At 49.5% G+C, this 21027-nt stretch overlaps 1 protein-coding gene across 8 annotated transcripts in view; it reads left to right on the top strand.

The window, feature by feature from the left end:
• Window positions 1–21027, top strand: part of GPSM1 (G protein signaling modulator 1) — an 84360-nt gene that overhangs the window by 19223 nt on the left and 44110 nt on the right. For all 8 annotated transcript variants that reach the window (XM_061603662.1, XM_061603663.1, XM_061603659.1 and 5 more), the window contains exons 4-9: window positions 463–605; window positions 1684–1807; window positions 2839–2954; window positions 4239–4394; window positions 7108–7216; window positions 10969–11098. In XM_061603662.1, the coding sequence (XP_061459646.1) occupies window positions 463–605; window positions 1684–1807; window positions 2839–2954; window positions 4239–4394; window positions 7108–7216; window positions 10969–11098 (778 nt within the window). The remainder of the gene's footprint in view (window positions 1–462; window positions 606–1683; window positions 1808–2838; window positions 2955–4238; window positions 4395–7107; window positions 7217–10968; window positions 11099–21027) is intronic.

Below are 21027 nucleotides of genomic sequence, written 5' to 3'. Positions count from 1 at the left end.
AGGCTGGATGGGCCCCTTAGGTTTTGGGTTTGGGGAGATTAGTTAGGCAAGGGAAGCTTCAGATTAAACTGGCATGACTCAGAGGATTTTGTTATACATATCCCATCTTTTCCGAGAGGTTTGGCAGTTGTCATCAAATCCTAAACGGTTTTCTCAATTAGGGAAGGGCCAAAGTAGCTCAGTGGTGGAGCCCCCGCTTTGCATGCGGAAGGCCCCAGATTCAGTCTCCAGCATTTCCAGGCATGGCTGAGACGGTCTCCCTGCCTGAAATCCAGTCAGTGTCGTCAACGCTGAGCTGCGTGGACCACAGGCCTGACTTGCAGGTTCCTGAGCCAGTTGGGATTTAAGCCTTGTGGGGCCTGATGATGCAGCCGTGCTGTGAGGTTGGACTGAAAGGCAGGGCTGTGAGCCCTGGTCCTCACGACAAATGTAAAGTGCAACTTCCTTCCCTGCCCCCCCCAGGTAGGAGAGGCCCGTGCCCTGTACAACATCGGCAATGTCTACCACGCAAAAGGCAAGCAGCTGTCGTGGAGCCTGCCGCAGGAGCCAGGCCGCTTGCCCGAAGAGGTCCAGGATAGTCTGGAGAGGGCATCTGAATTCTACGAGTGAGTACCAGTCCCTTCTCAAGGCTGGGAGAGCCATTTCCGGTTGACAGTCCTGAGCCAGGTGGACCGACGGTCTGACTGAGGACAAGGCAGCTTCCCCTGTGCCTGTTTAATTCAGCCCTTTTCCTACAGACTATGAGGACTAGAACCTTACTTTATTTTTAGGAGAAGGACTGTGGCTCAGTGTGGTAGAGCATCTGCTTTGCACGCCGAAGGTTCCCAGGCTCAGTCCTCAATGACATCTCCAGGTGGGGTTAGGAAGGGAAGACCCCTCCCTGAGAGCCTGGAGAGAGGCTGTTGGTCAGTACAGGCAGTTCTGAGTGAAATGGACCAGTGGTCTGACTCGGGGACAGAGGAAGCTGCCTGGTAGCATCTTTGCGCATCTGGACTTCATTTCCACTCCCTGCCCCCTTCATGTGCTCTGCCGCTGAGATCTTGCACTCGCCTTAAAAATGGAGTAAGGTTCCAGTCCTCATTGTGTTGAATAGTTGGTCAGTCAGGCTTTAATGTTTTGACCACAAATTACAACAGAAGGTAAGAAAACAGGTAACGATAATCACAAAAAATAATATTCACAATAACATAAAATCTTTTCATATTATGAACAAGTAAATGTTGTTCTGAATGAAGAGCTATAATAAATAAGCTGTCTGACAATGAGACAGACAGCTGGTCTGCCTAAGCTCAGTATCATCACCACACTGACTGGCAGCCGCTCTCCAAGGCTTCAGACAGGGAGCTTCTCCCAGCCCTACCTGGAGATGCCAATGGGAATTGAACCGGGAACTGACTTTCTCCATGGACATCAAGTGCTGTATCACTGAGCTATGGCCCTTCTCCTATGAATAAAGTAAGATCCTAGTCCTCATTGTTCTGAATAAAGGGCTGCATTTATAAGAAGCTGCATGCAAACCAGGTGCTCTGCCAACTGGGCTATGTAGCCCATCCCCTAGAGATCTGCTGCCACTGAGGAAGAGACCCTTTTGAGGCTGGCTTCCCCTCCTCTGCTTCCATTCCTTGCCATTCCTTTCCCCCATTTATTGATCGCAAGCCCACTTTCCTTTTTGGTGGATTCCAGGAAGAACCTGTCCCTGGTGAAGGAGCTTGGTGACAGAGCCGCTCAGGGGCGAGCGTACGGGAATCTGGGGAACACACACTATTTGCTTGCCAACTTCAGCAAAGCCATCATCTTCCATAAGCAGGTAAGTCTTGGCCACACCTCCAGCCTCTTTGTGGGCCTTGTGATGCTTATTTGCATTTATTGACTTTGCCCCCCCCACATCAACTTTTGATCTAATGACTGGGAATCTCAGCATCAAACAGCATGTTTCTTCATTTTTAAAAGAAAAACAAGTTTCTGGTCTTCATGCACGCAGAGAATAGCTTGGAATGGGCTGGCAGTGTCAACTGAAAGCTCATGAGCCAAAGAGCGTCCGAATGGAGGCTGTTCACAGCTCCTTTTACAAGCTGACTGTGTGTGGGGAAATCTGGCCCCCAATATTTGCCCAGCATCTCCCTGTGCAAGCTTGGCTGAAGCTGAAATCTGAGTCAGTGGCCCATTGCCAGACCCTTGCTGGTTGCGCCACTGAGGCAAAGATGTTTTTCTGGTGTTATTTATCCACTGCATGCATTTGCACTCTGCCTTTTATGCCAAAGCAGTTTCTAAGTGAATATACTAAAACAAAAGTGCAAAGCAGCAAGGTCTTCTAAGGCCGATGTTCAACTCCTGAGAGCTCCTTGACCTGGACTTCTCCATTTCCCGCCTGTTTTAATTGGTGGGCAGGTGATTGCATGTGGCAGCAGCGTTAATGTTCCACTGGGGATTTTGTCCTTTCCTTCATTCAAAAAAGAGACAAGATTCTATCCCTTATGATGGCTGTGATGACAGGCTTGAAAATATATGGTCTAACTGGGCAGGATTCCTGGTGGTGCAGAGGGAGAGGGAGCTTCGCTTCACTATTACTTACACAAGCAGGATATATGATACAAAGGCAGCTTCATTCCTAACAAGTGCGCATGTTGCAGAAACCAGTTTTCTTTGCTGATAATGTTGAATAGTGCCAAATATCCACTGCCCTGGCTGTGGTGGCTGTGTGCCTTCCCTGTCATTGTTGCTCTGTGTGTGTGTGTGCACGCGTGTGTGTTGGGGCTGGTGGGGCGGAGGGGAGGGTGCACGGTTGGCAGATGTTGCCACTACATCCGCTAAACCTCTCTGTGCTTGCCTCCCTTCCAGCGACTCGCCATCGCCAAGGAGTTTGGCGACAAGGCAGCTGAAAGGAGAGCGCACAGCAATTTGGGGAACGCCCACATCTTCCTCGGGAGGTTCCACATCTCAGCTGAGTACTACAAGTAAGCAGACTGTCCTGCTTGGGAGGAGCAAGCAAGGGAGGGAGGGCTCCCCACACACGCACACACTTAGTGGCACCCTGTCTGTGCATCGCTCAGCAGGGTCCACCGCAAAGCCTCTCTAATTTCTCATTTCAGGGTGATTTTGGGACATGGGCAGGAGGTCAATGAGATTCTAGACCTGGGTGCTTATCTGCACATGATGCCCCCCCAGGAGGGCATAATTTGGAGGTGGGGAGGGGGCTCCCTTCTTCCTGAGCTAGAATTCCACCTCCAAGCACCCCTGCTAGGGATTAAGGGAGCACAGCTAAGCCCCCCACCTCCACAACACTGATTGTATACTTGTTGAATGTAATGTGTGAACAACATTATGAATCTGAGATGGTGGGTGGGTGTCTGTGAGCACTGGGAAAATCAAAGCCCACCACTGCTTGCCTGGCTGGCTGGCTCACAACCAACTCATTGATTTCCTGCCTGCTTCCTCCAACTGTAGAAAAATCCCAAATTTTGGAAGAACTTTACTTATCGGTCACTTCCATACACAGCCCTGAATTGCTGTGCACAATACTGCCACCTTCTGGTATCAAGGAATCTTCAATGATTCCCAATTCATTAATATTAGAGCATCAGATAAGAAAATCCTCAACAGATACAGAAGTTACAATAACCATGAAAGTGAAAGGGGGTAGCCATGCTGGCCCATAGCAAAATCTTCACTTAGGCCATTTCTTCATTTCCGCAGAACTTTTCCTCTGTCTGGATGTTAAAAAACACACCAACCAGCCTGATGAAGGGTTCTGGAGAACTCAAAAGCTGGCACACTGTTGTGTAACATTTTGGTTGGCCTAACAAAGTTTTGTTGCCCTATTATGGGTAACATCAAGAGTTTTGTGGTACTTTAAAGACTAGCTGATTTATTATGGTGTAAGCTTTTGTAGACTGCGAGCCATTTCCTCAGATGTATACAGTGTAGTCCACTTAAGCAATAATAAATTGGTTAGTCTTTAAGGTGCCACAAGACTCCTTGTAGTGTTTGCTGCAAGTCTTAATACCGCTATTCCCAGTTTATTGCAAGCTTATGTTTTCTGTTACAAGTTAGAAGGGAAAACGATCTCATCTATGTGTGTCTGTAAAAAAACAAAAGGAGTTTAAGCCTCAGGATTGTTAAGTAGGGCTTTAAAAGAGACCCAGCATGGAGTAGTGATAAGAATGTCAGACTGGGGCCTCGGAGACTTTGCTGCCAGCTCCCCTGCACCACCACGCACAAAACATCTGTTTTTAAAACAGGAAAACGCTGCATCTCTCCAGGCAACTGAAAGACCGGGCGGTGGAGGCTCAGTCTTGCTACAGCCTTGGGAATACCTACACCCTCCTCCAAGACTACGAGAAAGCGGTTGAGTACCACCTGAAGCACCTCTCCATCGCACAGGAGCTTGGGGACCGGTGAGGAGGGGGCTGGGTGGGTTTCTCTGTGGGTTTCTCGGCCACTTTCAGAGCCAGAGCAAATGGGTCTTTCTAGACCCCAGACGTTACCATGGGCATACTGGAGGCCTCCATTAGGTGGCTGTGGGCAAGGCAAGGTGGGCCTGATCTGTTCCTTTAAACACGTTTTCAGATGAGTATTTTAGTTTCTGTTTGTTGCTGTTTTCACCTCTGGTTTTGTTGTTTCTGTTTTTATTGTGTGAGTCACTTGCAGACATCTGAGTGCAAACAATATGACTAAGAAATGTCATAAATTATCATATAATCCTAGAATAGTAGAGTTGGAAGGTGCCTATAAGGTCATCAAGTCCAACCCCCTGCTCAGTGCAGGAATCCAACTAAAAGAATAATAATAGGAGGAGGAGGAGGAGTAAAAAAATAAATCATTTGTGAAGCCCACAGTTAACGTAATGATCTGTAAGCTGCTGTGGGAGCTTTTTCGCGGCCAAAGAATGGGATAAAAATTCTTTAAAACAAACAAATAAATTTCTCCTGCGTTTTCATCTTCTCACCAGGAAAATAGGTGGAAGAGGAAGAACGACGCTTGAAATGTATTGCCAGTGGTGGCCACAAGGGAGAGACAAAGATTTCATCTTGGACAGAGTTCAGCCTGTTCAAGCCTTGAGGATAGTGAAAGACATTATATTTTTGAACTGCTGTTCTGTTCATTCCCCCAACACCCCCACAAGCAAAACGGGAAACGTTCACAAAATGTCACTGGGAATTTGGAATTCTGTTGGGTTAGGGTCCAAATGAGACATGCATCTAGGCACATCTAGATAGAATGGTAGGTGGCTGATGTGCATCGTTTGGCCGGGGTCCAAATGAGAAGGTGCATCACATTCTGTGTGTCTGGCGAGGCTGGGTGGGGAGGGGAGGGGAGCCACCCTGGGTTTGCGTGACTTGAACAGGAGCAGGAGATCCAGGAGAAAAATCCCTTTGGAAACGAAAGCCAGTTCTCCATAACAATGTTTTTGTAGTGTAGCGTTGTGGGGGGAGTGTTTATAGTCACAGCCCTAGACTTTATGCCAAAGCTCTTGCTTTCCTGTTCCCTATCCTGCTTGATTCACAATGTCATAGTTTTGTTTGTGCCTCTATATCCTTGAGAGAGCTAGAAAGTCTCTTTAAAAGGGGGGGGATAGTGTGAAGCAGGGGTTGCCAACATGGCACAGAGCCCTTCCCTGGTGCCCACAGGTCCTCTCCCCCCGCCACTGAAATTAGGCTTAGATATGAATTTAATAAATGAATAAATAAATAATAAATCAATTAAAAGCAATTTATTGTAGCCATCAGAACAGATAGCTCTGTGTGTTGGGTTCCATTTTCATATTGTATATTGTAACTTCATAAAAAAAAGTCAAAGCAATTGACGACTATATGTACACACAAATAATAAAAATCACAAAAAAAAATTAAAATCACAGATCATAAGAAGGTGTTTTCTTAATTATCTGCATAAGCCTGGTGGCATGGGAAAGTTTTCAACAAACGTTTAAAGGTTAAACTAGAAGGCACCTGCTGAATTTCTGTTGGGGGACCTGGTGGAAGGCAGGATAAAAAATGTGATGTAATAAAAATATATCATTCAAAAAACAAAAGATCATTGAGTGGCAGCCTCATAACCAATGTGGATTTGGAATTCCAAGAAACCAAAACTCAGTGAAGTTTTGAAAGGATCTGTCGGCCATCTTGATTCAAAATGGTGTCCAATTGTATCCAAACACAGATGGAAACCAGTTCCTTGATCTCAGGAACCATCATGCAAAATTTGGTTATGGTATCTTAAGAAGTGTCCATAGAGAATGAGCAAACAACTTTCCAAAATATATGGAAGGCTGCTGCACAAAACTTCCAAATGATGGCAACACTTGTACTGTGGCGCAGCTAGATAGAGCTCTCCCACCAGAGTTTCTCAGCTGCACAAGTAAATGTGGACATTAAATTCTGCAGTTGGTGTGAACTTCTGGAAGGAGGATGTCTGTGCGTCCCATTGGCTGACCAGGTCTGGGTGGGGCCTGGCTCGCTGACCGTCTGCCCTGTGGATGGCACCTGAAGAACCTCAGAAGAGCCTGGCTGCTGGATCAGGCCACAGGAGGCCTATCTAGGCCAGCATCTCATTCTTTGTGGCCAGCCAGACACCCCAAAGGGAAGCCCACAAGCAGGACTTGAGTGCAACAGCACTTTTCCCACTTGTGATTCCCAGCAACTGATATTCAGAGACATCTGGGAGAGCCATTGTGACTAGCAGCCACTGATAGTCTTCTCCATGAATTTGTCTTATCCCTTTTTAAAGCCTTCCATAAAAAGAACCTGTTGGATCAGGCAGTGGTCCATCTAGTCCAGCGTCCTGTTCTCAGATACCCATTATGGGAAGCCCCCAAGCAGGACCTGAGCGCAACAGCAACTCTCCCCTCCTGTGGTTTCCATCAACTGGTATTCAGATGCATACTGCACTTGACTGTGGAGATAAATCATAGCCATTTTGGCTAGTAGCCATTGGTAACCTTATTGTACTCCATTAATGTGTCTTAGCCCCTTTTAAAGGCCTTCAAGCTGGTGGCCATCATTGCCCCATAGTTTAACTGTGCCCTGTTTTAACTCTGCGTCTTGAGTTCTTTGAGGGAGGAAAGGCAGGACATAAATGTGCTAAAAAATACTTGTTCTGGTTGTGCAGAGTGGGAGAAGGAAGAGCCTGCTGGAGTTTAGAAAATGCCTACGTCTCCCTCGGGAACCGTGAACAAGCGTTACACTTTGCAGAGAAACATCTTGAAATCTCCCAGGAGGTAAAAGCTTTGTCTGTGTCTGATCTGTTGCATTTAATCTGTTTTATCGATTTGGAGTGAGGTGCCATCAATATGCAGATGACACCCAGCTCTATCTCTTTGTTCCATCTGAATCAGGAGAGGCAGTGGAGGTGTTGAACCGGTGCTTGGAGGCAATGATGGACTATATGTGGGACAATAAAGTGAGGCTGAATCCTGAAAAGAGAGATGTGTCTGGAGCTCTCACGTCCAGGAGGTGGGGAGACGGCCTGTTCTGGATGGGGTTGCTGTTTCCTTGAAGTAGCAGGTCCGCAGCCTGGGGGTACTCCTTGATCCAGCAATGTCACTAGAGGTTCAGGTGGCCTCAGTGGCTAGGAGTGCCTTTTTCCAGCCCTTGGAATAGAGAAGACTTGGCCACAATGCTCCATGTTCTGGTAACTTCCAGACTGGATTACTGCAATGCTGTACGTGGGACTGCCCTTGAAGATGACTTGGAAACTTCTGCTGGTCCAAAATGCAGCAGTGAGCTTACTGGCAGGGGTTCCTTTTAGAACTCATAACCCCTGTTCTAAAACAGCTGCATAGGTTGCCAGTTTGTTTCCAGGCCCAGTTCAAGGTGCTCACGTTAGTCTTTAAAGCCCTAAAGGACTTAGGTCCCAAATATCTGCAAGACCTTCCCTACAGACTCTCTTGGGTATTGAGAGCAGCAGAGGAGGCCCTTTTGGTAGTTCCATGATCCTCGGAAGGTCGGGGGGTGGCCTGGGAGAGGCCCTTCTCTCTGGCAGCCCCTAAGCTGTGGAACTCCCTGCCCACTGAGGTGTTTCTGGCAACTTCATTGTACAACTTTCTGCAAATGCTGAAGACGCACCTTTTTGCCCTGCCCTTCAACACCTGGGCTGTATATTTTTAGGATCTTCCCTATTGTCTGTGATGTTGTTTAGGTTGTTTTTAACTATTTTTAATTATGTATTTTAAAATTATTGTAACCGGTCCTGGGACCTCTGGGTGAAGGGCTGGTGTAATAATGATAATGATAATAGTAATAGTAATAATAAATTGTGGGCATTCAAAGAAAAGAAAGGCAGATTCTTTTCACCCTCCAGCTGACACAGTGAGGTGAGATGCATGACAGGGCCTTTTGTGCATTGGCTCCCTAACTGTAGAACTCCTTTCCAACAGAGTTAAATTGATGGGAGTTGTGGTTCAGCAACATCTGGAGGGCCAAAGGTTCCTCACACCTGCTTTATTGGCTTGTTAAAAATGCTCTCTGGCTTTAATTGAATTGTTACTTTCATATAAATAGTCTTAGGGGCCTTTTTTGAAGGTTAGGAGGTAGCTTCTAAGAGACTGGATGAATGAATAAAGTATGCCTGACTGAGCCTCCACTGCCAGAGGCAGTAAATGCCCCTGAATACCAGTTGCTGGGATTCACAGGTGGGGAGAGTTGCTGTTGCGTTCAGGCCCTGCTGGTGGGCAAGGTCTTCCCTTTGGGGCACCCGGTTGGCCACTGGGAGAACAGGATGCTGGAGTAGGTGGGCCCCTTCTGGCCTGATCCAGCAGCCAGGCTCTTCTTAAGGTTACCAACAGCAATAATAGTGGTGACAGTTAAGGGCACCCTAAAGAGCGCCCCTGATTTACTATATGTAAATGGGAGAGGAACATAGTGGTAAGCACAGGAGCCAGCACCACCCCAAATCCCGAAGTCTGAGGACCTCAGTCTCACAATGACGCCTCTGCCTCTGTGATTAACTTTTCAGCTATTCCAGATAAATACTGTTTGGTGGCCTTTGAAGAGCAACGTTGTCTTGGGGTGGTGTTTTTATCCTCGGTTTACCGTCCTCTGTGGAGGGCTGATTACTCAGCGCCAGATGGGGAGAGAACAATGGGACATTTCATGGAGGCGGATGGCGGATGGAAGAGTTTTGAGCCTTGCAGGGTGGGGGGGGAGGAGGAGGGTCCCCTTGATTACAAGGCAGAGTCGGCTTGGAGTGGGGTGCACTGACAGGTCCTCTTCCGTGCTCAGTTTTTAAAGAAAAGTGGAAGGTTTGTTCCCATTCTGGGGAGGCTGATCCAATTTGTCATGAGTAAGATTTGTGTGCTAGACTGGGCTGTAGATCTCCCTAAGAAGATCTCTGCTGCTGGCCAAAGGGGCTCATCTAACCCAGCATCCTGTTCTCCCAATGGCCAGCCAGATGTCCCAAAGGCCCACAAGGAGGCCCTGAGTGCGGCAGCACAACTGGCATCCAGAGCACACTGCTTCCGTCAGTGGAGACAGAACGCAGCCATTGTGGCTAGCAGTCATTTGGAGCTTTATAGTCCTCCATGAATTTGTCCTATAAAGCTGTCCAGTTGGTGGCCACTGCTCCATGGAAGGAAGAACTGCTGGCCTGGTTGACGCCTTCCTCTGTGGCTCTGCCCTGTTCCTCCAAGTGAGACCCACAAAGATAGTCATAAAGCCTGTGGGGTATTTTTTTTAAAAGAGACCTTGCATCAGAGTCAGACAAACATTTGCCAAAACTCCATCTTTGCCGCTGGCCCTAGACTTTTGCCTCTCTCTCTTGGCCTCCGGCTAGCGGTGTGGTCTTCCTCCATTTGCAGTTGCTCATCCAGGTCCGCCCCTCCGCTTTTCCACAGCCCTCCCCCTGCTGTATTCCTCAGCCCGCTCTCTCCTGCTGCGCCTCAGTTTCCCTGCTTCCGTGCCCTCTTCCCAAGGCCCAAGTCTTCCTCTCTCACTAGACCTGCATAAGGAGTTTGACAAGCCAAGACAACTTCTTAAATGTCTCCAGGGGTGGAAGTGAGCGTGTCGTCTATGGAAATCACTGGAGGAATCCAACACTTTAATGCAGGTGGGATTGGTCACCTTTGTGTCCGTCTCACCCCCCCCAAATGTCCATCTCACTCCCTCCAAAATGTAGCAGCAAATAAAAGAGTTTCTTCTTTCTCAGTTCTGATATTTTAAAAATTAAAATTAAAATTAAATTTTAAATTAGATTTGCCTACTAAGGCAAATTCCAAAGCAAATGCTGTTCATTGTTCCCAGGGTACAGTTTTGAAGGGGCAGTGACTGAGAGAGAGTGGTTTGCGACAGCCCTGCTGTGTTGTTCACACTGAATACTACAGGTCAGGCTGTGAGTGGTTCACAGCAGGGGAGGGGGATCTTAGGCCCAGGATGCCCCTGTAGCTGGCTCTCCCAAGGCCACACCCCTCACTGGGCATCTGGCTCTGCCCCCTCCTTGAGTGCTTTTGCCTGGCTGGACTCTGCCCTTGAACTGTGACCTTGCCCCCTGCTTGTCTAGGTGGAGACGTATGTAGTAGCCTCTGGCTTTTGCGTGGTTGAAATGTAGCTCCTGTACAAAAGAATTGCATCTATTGCCCATGAGAGAATGCAGCCGTTCAGACACAAAACATTCCCAACCCCTGGTTTACAACAGCCTTGCAATGTTGTCCAGTGGTATTGGGCTGGGAGAGTTGTATACAACGACCCTGTAGTGTTGCTCACTGTTACTCCCCCTGTTGCAGGTTGCAGGGCTGTACTAAGGGAAAGAAGCTTACAGCAGCAGTACTCAGGTCAGAGGTCAGAGGCAGGGCCAAAGCTAGCTTGGATCCAAATTCCCTCCTGCCTCTCGAGTTATAGCAAAGCTACTCCTGCCTGCCTTCGATGCAGACGCTTTATTTTTGCTCAGCCAGCGGCTCAGGTAGCACCCACCAGGGCTACCCAGCAATGTCCTGTTGGGTCTTATTCAGTATTAATCGTGGATGGTGACCCTTTGCAGATCGGAGACCACCGTGGGCAGGTCACAGCTTGTGCGAACGTTGCCCAGCTGAGGTCTGCCCTGGGCCTGAAGCAGAACGGCGATGATATCCCAGAGACACCCGCGGCTTGCACTGGCTATGAAGTGCAGGGTGAGTTTCCTGCTTCCCAGGCCTCCCTCTAACTCCCCACCCCACCCCCACCCCCTTGGCCAATCAAAAGGTCGGGGTGCAGAGGGCCCCTGCATCCGGGAGGGCTCCTGTTTGCTCCTCTGCTGTTCTGCATACGCCTTGCAATGAAGGGCCGGCAGGGAGGGCTGCAGCTCAGTGATAGGGTGTCCAGGTAGGGATTCACTCCTGCCTGAACCCCAGAGAGCAGTTGCCAGTCAGGGTAGACAGCGTGCGCTAGACTGGCCAATGTCTTGACTCGGTATAAGGCCGCTTCCTATGTTCCTGTTTAATTCAACCCCTTATTCGGAACTATGAGGGCTAGAAACTTAGTTCATTTTTAGGGGAAGGACTGCAGCTTAGTGGCAGAGCACCTGCCTAGTTCAGGTTCAACCTCTGGCATTTCCTGCCTGAAACCATGGGAATCCTTGTGGTTCACAGACCCAAAATGCCTTGGGACAGGCCTAGAGGGAGACACTGTTTTGTTTATTTAAACACGTTTATATACAGCCTAATATTTCAAAAATCTGTAAGTGGTATACAGTCTAAAAAGAAACGATACAGTGTGAAAACGAAAAAGCAATGTAAAACCAGGAAAACAGCAATATAAAAGCACATAACAGTGAAAAAGAGAGAAATTCTGAGGGTTCTTGTGCCTTTTGCGTTGTTTGTGTGAAGATTGTGACTGGCCCAAGTCCTGGCCCAGCCTGGATGTGGCAAATTGTGATCCTGAGTCCTGACACAGGTGAGAGTGTTCACACAACCGCTTGGCCCTGGTAGGTTACACCGGGAGGGGGGTATGCATTCAGAGGGCAGGGAGAAGATGCTGCATTGAATCCCAGGCAGTGAGATCAGCTGTTACTCCTTGAGGGAATGCAGGACATGATCCTCCCGGTGCCGGATCAGCCTGCCCCCCCCCCCCGTCTCTTTCCAGCCCAAGACAACAGCTGCCAAGCGGTCTTCTGGAGTCCAATTTCGCCTCTTTTCTGATAGGAGCAGTGTTAACGACTGAGCTTGTTGAGCTTGTGCGTGTAATTAGAAGAGGAGGGGTGGGAAGCGGTGCGGATTGTGAGCTGTCTTAATCAAGTGATGCTCTTTATCTGAAGCCTTTATGGGCTGTCATGACCTCGTTCATCATCCGCAGCCTTGATTGGGTTCCCAAGGTCAGACATGTCCCAATCAAGAGTACGAAATGTACTCAAAAAAGAAAACAATGCAAAGAAACAACTGCAAAATCTTAAGCAGCCAAGAGGGGAGAGAGGCGCTAGAGGGACCTTTGCGGGAGGAGGGCACTGCAGTCTTGCACTGGCTGGAGGTGTAGTGGACATAAGACAGAGGCAGCATGCTTCTGAAAACCAGTTGCCGGAAGCCTCAGGAGGGGAGAGTGTTCTTGCACTCGGGTCCTGCTTGCGGGCTTCCCCCAGGCACCTGGTTGGCCACTGTGAGAACAGGATGCTGGACTAGATGGGCCACTGGCCTGATCCAGCAGGCTCTTCTTATGTTCTTATGTTCTTATGACAGAGATAAACTGAGGCCCAGGGCTCAAAGTAGCTCTGTGGCAGAGTGTCTGCCTTGCATGCAGAAGGCCCCGGGTTCAACCCCTGCCGGTAGTGCTGGGAGAGTGCCCGGCCTGAAATCCTGAGGAGATGCTGCCAATCAGTGTGAACAATACTGAGCTAGGTGGGCCAATGATCTGACTTGCTATACGGCAGCCTCCACCCTTCCCTGACGTGTTGCCCTCCAGATACCTCCCGGCAGCCGGCACGGCCAATGATTTGGGCTGACGTCTGGAGGAGGCTGAACTGAGGCGCCTCACTCTGCTGGTGAATTTGTTATCTGTCGGGCTGCAAGCTGTGCCGTCTGGCTTGGCGTTGCATGATGTGCCGGCTTCAGAACCTGGAGCAGGCCTGACGCCTCTCCTACTTTGACGTGTAGCCTTCGTGGTCCGGTTTGGAAATGGGTGGCCTGGAGGGGAGGGCCGTGACTCAAGGGGCAGAGCAGCTGCCTTGCATAGGGCCCAGACTCAGTCCCTGAGGCGTCTCCAGGTAGGGCTGGGAATATCCCCTGCCTGAAATCCTGGACAGCTGCTGCCAGTCAGTGTAGGCAATACTGAACTAGATGGGCCAATGGCCTGACACGTGACAAGGCCACTTCCATGTTCCCTAGCAGGATGGGTGAGCCGTCTTCCCCAGATGCAGAGGATATTCCTGCCTGCTGCCTTTGGTTCTCTCTGTCCTCAGCCAACACTCCTTTTGGGAACATGGAACTGCCCTTCCACTGTGCACTCCTGCCGCTCTGGATCAAACCACTAGCTCAAACTGGGGCAAATAACACACCATCCAGTTGTTTTGGACAACTCCCATCAGCCGCAGCTGACACAGTCCAAAACATCTGGAGGGCACCAGGTTGGCGAAGGCTGAGGTAAAGAAATGACTACAAAGGATTGCAGGGAGTCCGAAGCCTGTTTCCCTGCAGACTCCAACTGTGCTTTGCAAACTGAGCCCCCCATCTGAGCGAGAGGCAGCAGCAGCAGCAGTGTCAAGGATCCGTCTCCAAGGGCCAACCGTGTGCACAGAAGCGTGCTTGCATCCCGATGCTTCCAGAGCCAGCCGCCACCCTCGGCAGAGCGCCACAGTGAGGCCTTTGTCTGCCTTGTTTGCCCACCTCCAAGGAGACTGGGGCCGGCCAACACCACCCGCAGGGAACAGCCACACCTTCAGGCAGGAGTCTCGCGCCAGGAGAGGAGACAAGCACCTGCTTGTCCCGGCAGCAGCAAGGCTCTCCAAAGCAGTCCTCCTCCTGCAGCATCTCCCCAGTGACCGCAGTCTCAAGGCCAGCCAGTCCTTGCACGAAAACAAAGGAGCTGGGTGTAGGTAAACGAGACCCGCTTCTCTCCCGCCCGTCCTCTTGCTAAGTCAGTCAGAAGTTAGTGGAAGTTGCACCCAGCGTGTCTGTAAAAAATATATCCCTCTGCTGTCAAATTGGCCAAACGCCCCTGCTTGCTAGTGATCCGCAAGGGTGCAAAACTTTTTGCCAAACAGGAACCCTCTGTGTTTTCTGGGGTCAGGCTGGGAGGCACCCGGTGTGAGCCATGCGAGTCTGGCGCTCCACAACGTCCTCCTAGACAGGCCCCTTCATTTAAAAACAGGTAGGTTTTTGGTTTTTTGGTTTTTGTGTTTGTAAATTGAAACTTGTTTGGAACAGAAAGAGGCTTATGAACACAAACCCACAGCCAGGCTGCCCTATCAGTGCAATTGCATGCTGGCCGCCCAGCGCTGGCTAGCCAAGGCAAATGGGAGGTGTAGTCTAAACCATCTGGGGGGCACCAGGTTGGCTAAGGCTGCCTGTGGAAGCACTTCCCATTGTCAGTCTTGAACTGGCTGCCACCACAATAAATACAGACCACGGACGATGGGTCTTGAAAGGGGGGAGGACAGTGGCCAAGTTCTTACACGAAGGGGGGTGCGTGCGTGTGTGTCTTACCTACTTGAAAGCTGTGGTTTTGCTTGTGTAGTCACATGTGAAGAGTCCCCAGGATGCAGCAAAGTGTGGTCTGGGTGGGTACCTTGTGTTAGGAATGTTTTGGAATTTGCCAAAGTTGCAGGAACAATCTCTCAGGCTTCCAGTTTTGGAATCCTGTTTTGTTTCCATTGATATCTACTCCAAACAGGGTGACCTCCAACCAAGGCAGATGTGTGGGGTAAGGCAAGCTGCGCCTGGCCTGATCCTCCCTGCTTTCTCTCAGCAAGGAGGCGATGAGCTGTGGGCCTCCTTCGACAGGCAGGAGGAGCCGCCTTGCTCTTCTCCGCTGGGAAAGGACTTGGTTCAGCTGCCTTAATTAGGGTTCTGTCCCTGGTGCAAGATGCCATCCGACTTAATTGCTGCTTCGCTTGGAAGTGGCTCGAGCTTCTGCTGTGTCTGTCTGCCTAACCTTCCACTTATTTCAAAAAGTGCCTCTTCGCTGCAAGGGGCTCCAAGGGTTTGCAAAAGGAGCCAAGGGGCAGCTCTTGGTGTCCCTTCCTCTGGTGAAGCAATGCTGATGACCACCGGTTGACCTGAAGCCGCCTGCGTGGAGGCAGAGCTGGGCTGCTAACCACAGCCGGCCCTGCCATGAGGCATGCTGAGGCAGCCCCCTCAGGTGGGAGATGGGTGGCATGAGGTGTTGGGCCACTGCACCGCTTGCCCAGTGGCCCCTGAACTAGCCACCTGCCCTCAGGCATGGTGAGGAGGACTCTGTCCCCTAACCTAGTCTTGAAGTAAGACTCTGCTGCCCGTCCAGTCTAATTTTGGACATGGAATGGTGGTGGGGGGGGCACCATCTTGAAGGGGACCACTAAAAAAAACATAAATGTCTTTAAAGAAGCTGCTTTGCTGTGGTGGAAAAAGGAAACAAATGCAAAAACGCCTGTGTGTTTTCATGATGCTCAAGTCCTGCCTGGTATATTTTGGCAGCTGCACGGCTGCCCTGCCCTCCCAGCCAATGAATGCTGCGCTTCAGGGCCAGGCCAGGCAAACAGGCACCTGGGCGGCCCCCAAGACGCAAGGGCGATCCTCACACAGTTTGTGTCTCCAGCTGCACAGCTCTTCTTCACTAAACTGTGCCAATCCACAGCCTTGCTGGGCAGCTCTCGGAAGGGAGTGCATCCTTCCGGCCCTGAAATCCTCTGGGAAGTCGCATGAAGCATCTCTCTGGGCCAGCTCAGCTTCCCCACCCCCCTGAACTTGGCTTCTGAGAGGGAGGAGGAGTTTGTTTGCTCTGCAATTTTAAGCAAACTGACCTAATTGGCTCTTTTGGACTAATAAACAGATTGTGAATGTAATTATCTTTCAGATTTTGCACCTACCTGAATTTTGCCAAACAGTTCTTTTCTCAAAAAAAAAAAAAAAAAAAGCACCAAAGTGCATTTTAGGATAAAATGTATTATGCATGCAAACACCGAAATAAAATATGTTGAAATATTTATTTATTTATTTATTTTATTTTATTTATATACCGCCCTAAGCCAAAAAGGCTCTCTGGGCGGTGTACATAAGAGATAAAACAAGCACAATATATAAATACAATAAGTATAACAAAATACTCGAGAGCCAGTGTGGTGTAGTGGTTAAGGTGTTGGACTACGACCTGGGAGACCAGGTTTCAAATCCCCACATAGCCATGAAGCTCCCTGGGTGACCTTGGGCCAGTCACTGCCTCTCTGGCTCATGAAAACCCTATTCAGAGGGTCGCCATAAGTCAGAATAGACTTGAATGTAGTCCATTTCCATTTCCATTTTTATTGAAATACTATATCGTGATAGCATACCACATTTAAATACGTTTTGTCGTAACTTCTGTATTTAGGTACATATTTCAATGTGGATTTTCATACAGACTTTTTTTAAAAAATCACAGATTAGTGCAGAAATGAGGCAGAAACAGTTCTCACTTGGTGAACTTCAGTCTGTGCCTGTCGCTTGGCTTCCTGTTCAACCCCGGCGTGCAAGTCAGCGGTCTTCTACCCAGTCAGGCCACTGAGGTCCATCTGTTCAGTGTTGCCCACTGGCTGGCAATGGCAGGGGACATCCACAGCCCTGCTTGGAGACTGAATCAGGGACCTTCTGCATGCAAAGTGGATGCTCTCCACTGAGCAATAAAGCAAGATTCTAGTCCTCCATTCTTAATAAATGGCTGAATTAAATAGGAACGTAGGGAGCTGACTTCTCCTGTTGACCCTAGCTCAGTATTGTCTCCTCCGATTGGCTTTCCCGGTGTCAGGTGAGCTGCGGAACTGGAGATGCCGGGGGCTGAACCAGGGACCTTCTGCATGCAGAACAGATGTCACACCACTGAGCCACACTCCTTTCCCCAGGTTTGATAAGATGCTTAAATGACTCCCCCTGGCATGCATCAAGGTGTTTTTCAGGGGGGGGGTGTTGTTTTTGGATGGAAGTTTGTATTCCTCTGAGGTGCACAGTGAGAATTGGGGGCGGTGGGGGGGGAGAGATGGAAGCAGCTGATGAATGGATGCACTTTTGCTCTCCACCAGAAAAGCCTTTGTGGCTTTTGGCCAGGGAGATTTTGCCAGCAGCTCTTTCTAAGTGCCCCATAAATGTTTCCCTCTAGGAGGGAATATAAGTGAAGTGAGGCCGCCAAATGAATGCTCTGGGTAAGACAAGCCATTGCCCCAGGGGAGAAAGTTCCCTCCCTTCCAGTCCCTGCCTCCTCCCCTTTGCTTCTGGGTGGGAGTTCTGCAAGAGCATTTTAAAAAATCACAAAGGTCATGGGGAATAATTCTATCCTCTTTTCTAAGATGTTCAGTTTGCTTGTGCAGAATCTGGGTTTTGAAGTCTGGGTTTGAGTTTTTAATTGGCCCGTGCAAACCTTACCTTTGCTTGTTGGTTTGCTTATTTATTCTGTTTATAAAAGTATTTCTATACCACCCGCTTGCAAAACATCAGATGAAAATATTTCATTTGTTTGCTTATTGCAGAGATGGGGAATCGGCGGCCCTCTGGCTATTGGTGGACTCCCAGCAGCCGGCATGGCCAGTGGTCAAGAATGATGGGAGTTGTAGTCCAGCAACCTCTGGAGGGCCACCGCTCCCCCCCCCAATTTATTGGGAAGTGCTGTGACTTTCACGGCAGGGCTAAAATGTCCCTTCCTCTTCCCTTCAGGTTGTCTGTTTCTATATTATTGGGCAAAGTTACCACGTCAGCTTTGCTGATTTAAATCCAGCTCACCTCTGCAGGTAACGCTTCCATGCAAGTGCTGCAGGTACTCTTTGGCTAGTGCCTATAGGCTGGCACATGACATTCAACAAGTGTACAAATCTGTGTGCACAAATATTTGAGCTATACTCTTGTGCGGTAACTTGCACGTAATATCCACTGACTGTACAATCTGTGCACCCGATAGGTGAGCTGTAAAAAATGAACGTGCAAACCCTTATACATGAGCAGAGACTGCTTGCGAACAGCCCCTCTGACATTCCCTGATGACAAGGGGCACATTTTCCTCACAACGCCCACACATCGTGCCCACTCCTCTTTAGATTATGAATGTCTTCATTTACAAAGCACCATCACTGTACACAAGCATTTTAAAGGGCTAAACAAGCAGACCCACAAATCTCTGCCCCTAGGATCCTCCACTCTCAGTTTCAACAGTTGGAAGAAAAAAGGGAGGGGAAATAAGGTAGGGGAAATCAGAAGGAAGGAAAGGGAGAAGCAAGAGAGGCCAAAAGGTCAAAAGAGATGAGGGGAAAGCATATACTTTTAAGAAAAAAAATAATTTGAAAAATCTACACATGCTCCCTGCTCCTCTAAAAATAGGGGTAAAGAATGCCAGTCAGAGAGGTTGCTGTTCCCGGGAAGGTTTCAACTCTTGCTAGATTAGAGACCTTGGGGAACCTTAAAGACAGAGGAAGCATTGAGAAATGCCCCCTGAGGTTTTCGGCTTGTCTGCAATGCTTTTTGGTAAACATGCAAATAACTTGGGAGGGTGTCTGGGGGGGGCAGTGTGGGAGGGAGGAGGAAAGTCCAGGGGAAGCTTTGAGGTGTGTGTTTTTCAGCTGCTGAATCTGTGTGTGTGTGTTGAAGGCTGTTGTGGGGTGGGGTGGAATATATGAGAGAGAGAGAGAGAGAGAGAGAGAGAGAGGTGAAACTTGTTTCTGCTGAATATTCAGACTGCCTTGGACTGCCAGTGGAAAGGGCCAGGTTGGGGGGGGGAGGCGGAGGAAGGTGCTTGGAGGAACAACTTGGAGGAAGGGAGCCGCGGTAAACAAGTATTGCAAAGGAACCCAATGCAGCTTTTTGAGTCCGCTGTAAAAGTGTCCAGCCCTGAAGAAAGAGAGGAGCTGTTTCAACTCTTGGGTGAGTCATTAGGTAGGGTTCAGGGCCGTCTCTTCCATTAGGCAGAGTGAGGCAGCTGCCTTGAGCAGCCCATGCAGTGGGCTGGCAATAGGAGGGGGGCCCTGGCAGCAACTCCTCCTCAGTGGCTGTGTCTCCTGAGCCCCCCCCGAGCCGTCCCCTTGCATGCGTGTGTGGGTCCCCCTCCCCCAGACAGAGCTCTGTGCTTCCCTGCTGCCCTCGCAGCAGTGGAGGGCCAGTCCCCGACTTGTAGTGTTAAAGGTTCAGCAGCTGGCTGGATCAGAAGGGAGGGCATCTCTTTCCCTCTGGCCTCAGGCAGTGAAAGGTCTTGGGCTGGCCCTCGGGGGGGGTTAAGGAGGCATCACCGTCTGTTCCGCCGTTTATTCCTTGCACGCACGCAGCTTTGTTTCTGTACCGCTGCAGTTCATCCTCTGCCAAAAACCCCGTTGTTCATCTCGCTGTCTGCTGTGGTGAAATTAGGGAATTAATTACGGACGCCTCATTGTCATGACGTTATTCAGGAGACCCGGGTTTCAGTCCCACCTCTGGAGTGTTGCTGTGGCCATGGAAGAATCGTGTGTGTGTGTGCGTGCCAGCCTCAGTTCCCCATCTGCAAGTCCTGCCTCACGGGTTTCTGAGATAGCAAGAAATTTTAACTGGGTAACAGTTCTTTGCAAGTTTTAAGAGGGTGGCAGGAGCTGTTAGAAGCGTTTTATGGCAAGGTGATTCAAAGGGACTGATTTGTTTGGGGCACAGCAAGTGAAAGATATTTTGCCTGCCGGAGGCAGAAGAGCAAATGGCGTCCCTCCCTCCCCCTCCCAATTCAAGATGAAAAATAACCAAGCCTGGCCGAGTTACTTTAGCACCAGAAAAATCCCGCAAGCATATCCCCTTGTTCCTGAATTCTAGCCCTGAATACTGTGATAATGGGGACAGAGTATCAGACATGGCACAGGGAAACATAAGAACATAAGAAGAGCCTGCTGGATCAGGCCAGTGGCCCATCTAGTCCAGCATCCTGTTCTCACAGTGGCCAACCAGGTGCCTGGGGGAAGCCCGCAAGCAGGACCCGAGTGCAAGAACACTCTCCCCTCCTGAGGCTTCCGGCAACTGGTTTTCAGAAGCATGCTGCCTCTGACTAGGGGGGCAGAGCACAGCCATCATGGCTAGTAGCCATTGATAGCCCTGTCCTCCATGGCATCATGTCCCTGCTCAGCCACAAAACACACTTTTTATTAGTTGCTACCACTTAGCCTACCTCACAGGGTTGTTATAAGTATCGAGGGAGGGAGGGGGACCCATTTACACCAGGGGTGGGCCGACCTCTGGCTAGCTGGTAGGATATGCTTTTTCTTTCTCTAGAACCTTAAAGTCTACCAGCTGGAGCCAGGATGTGAAATAATGGCTCAGCCAGGCAGAGCTTTGCTAACCGGGGCATGCCTCTGAGGACATGTTCAGCTCAGGCATTCGTGATTAGTACCTTAAGCAAGCTCACAAGCCCTTTCACACAGAAATCCACTCCTGGTTTTGCTCCCAAGGGTTCTTTTTCAGTAATTCAATTTAGTATGTGGATCTACTGCAAATCATCCAGAGGTCTGCTGTTAGAGCCTGATTTGGCCACTCCTGATGTTTGTACACTTTGGAAGAGCTGTGGGACAAAGGGACAAACTTGGGTAACAAGCAAATGAAGCGGGATGTTACAGTAACCTACCAAGTTATTAGGGAGATGCCCTCCCTCCAAGTGGGGGGCTGGGTCATCTTCACCAGCAGGTCTGTGGGCTGATGAAAGGGCAGGCAGGGTCTTCAGGGCCAGGGAGGAACTGGCTTTCTTCATTTGCATCCCTTTTATTGTTTACACAATACCCATAAGTACCTGTATAATTAGCCAGAACCTAGGCTGCATAAAGCTATCTGCATTTATTTAATCAAGCCCGTTTCTCTCACCCTCTTGGACGCAAATTCAAGGTGGGGCTCCCATCGGTTGGGAGCAGGGGGGAGGAGGACTTTTCCTCTTGGTTGTGCAGCATTAAAGCCAACGGAAATAGCTTCGTATATTGATTCAT

The sequence above is a fragment of the Rhineura floridana genome, chromosome 20 (assembly GCF_030035675.1).
Source record: "Rhineura floridana isolate rRhiFlo1 chromosome 20, rRhiFlo1.hap2, whole genome shotgun sequence".
Taxonomy (NCBI): domain Eukaryota; kingdom Metazoa; phylum Chordata; class Lepidosauria; order Squamata; family Rhineuridae; genus Rhineura; species Rhineura floridana.
Note: the sequence above shows the minus strand (reverse complement) of the source record. Positions and strands in the feature narration are given on the sequence as shown.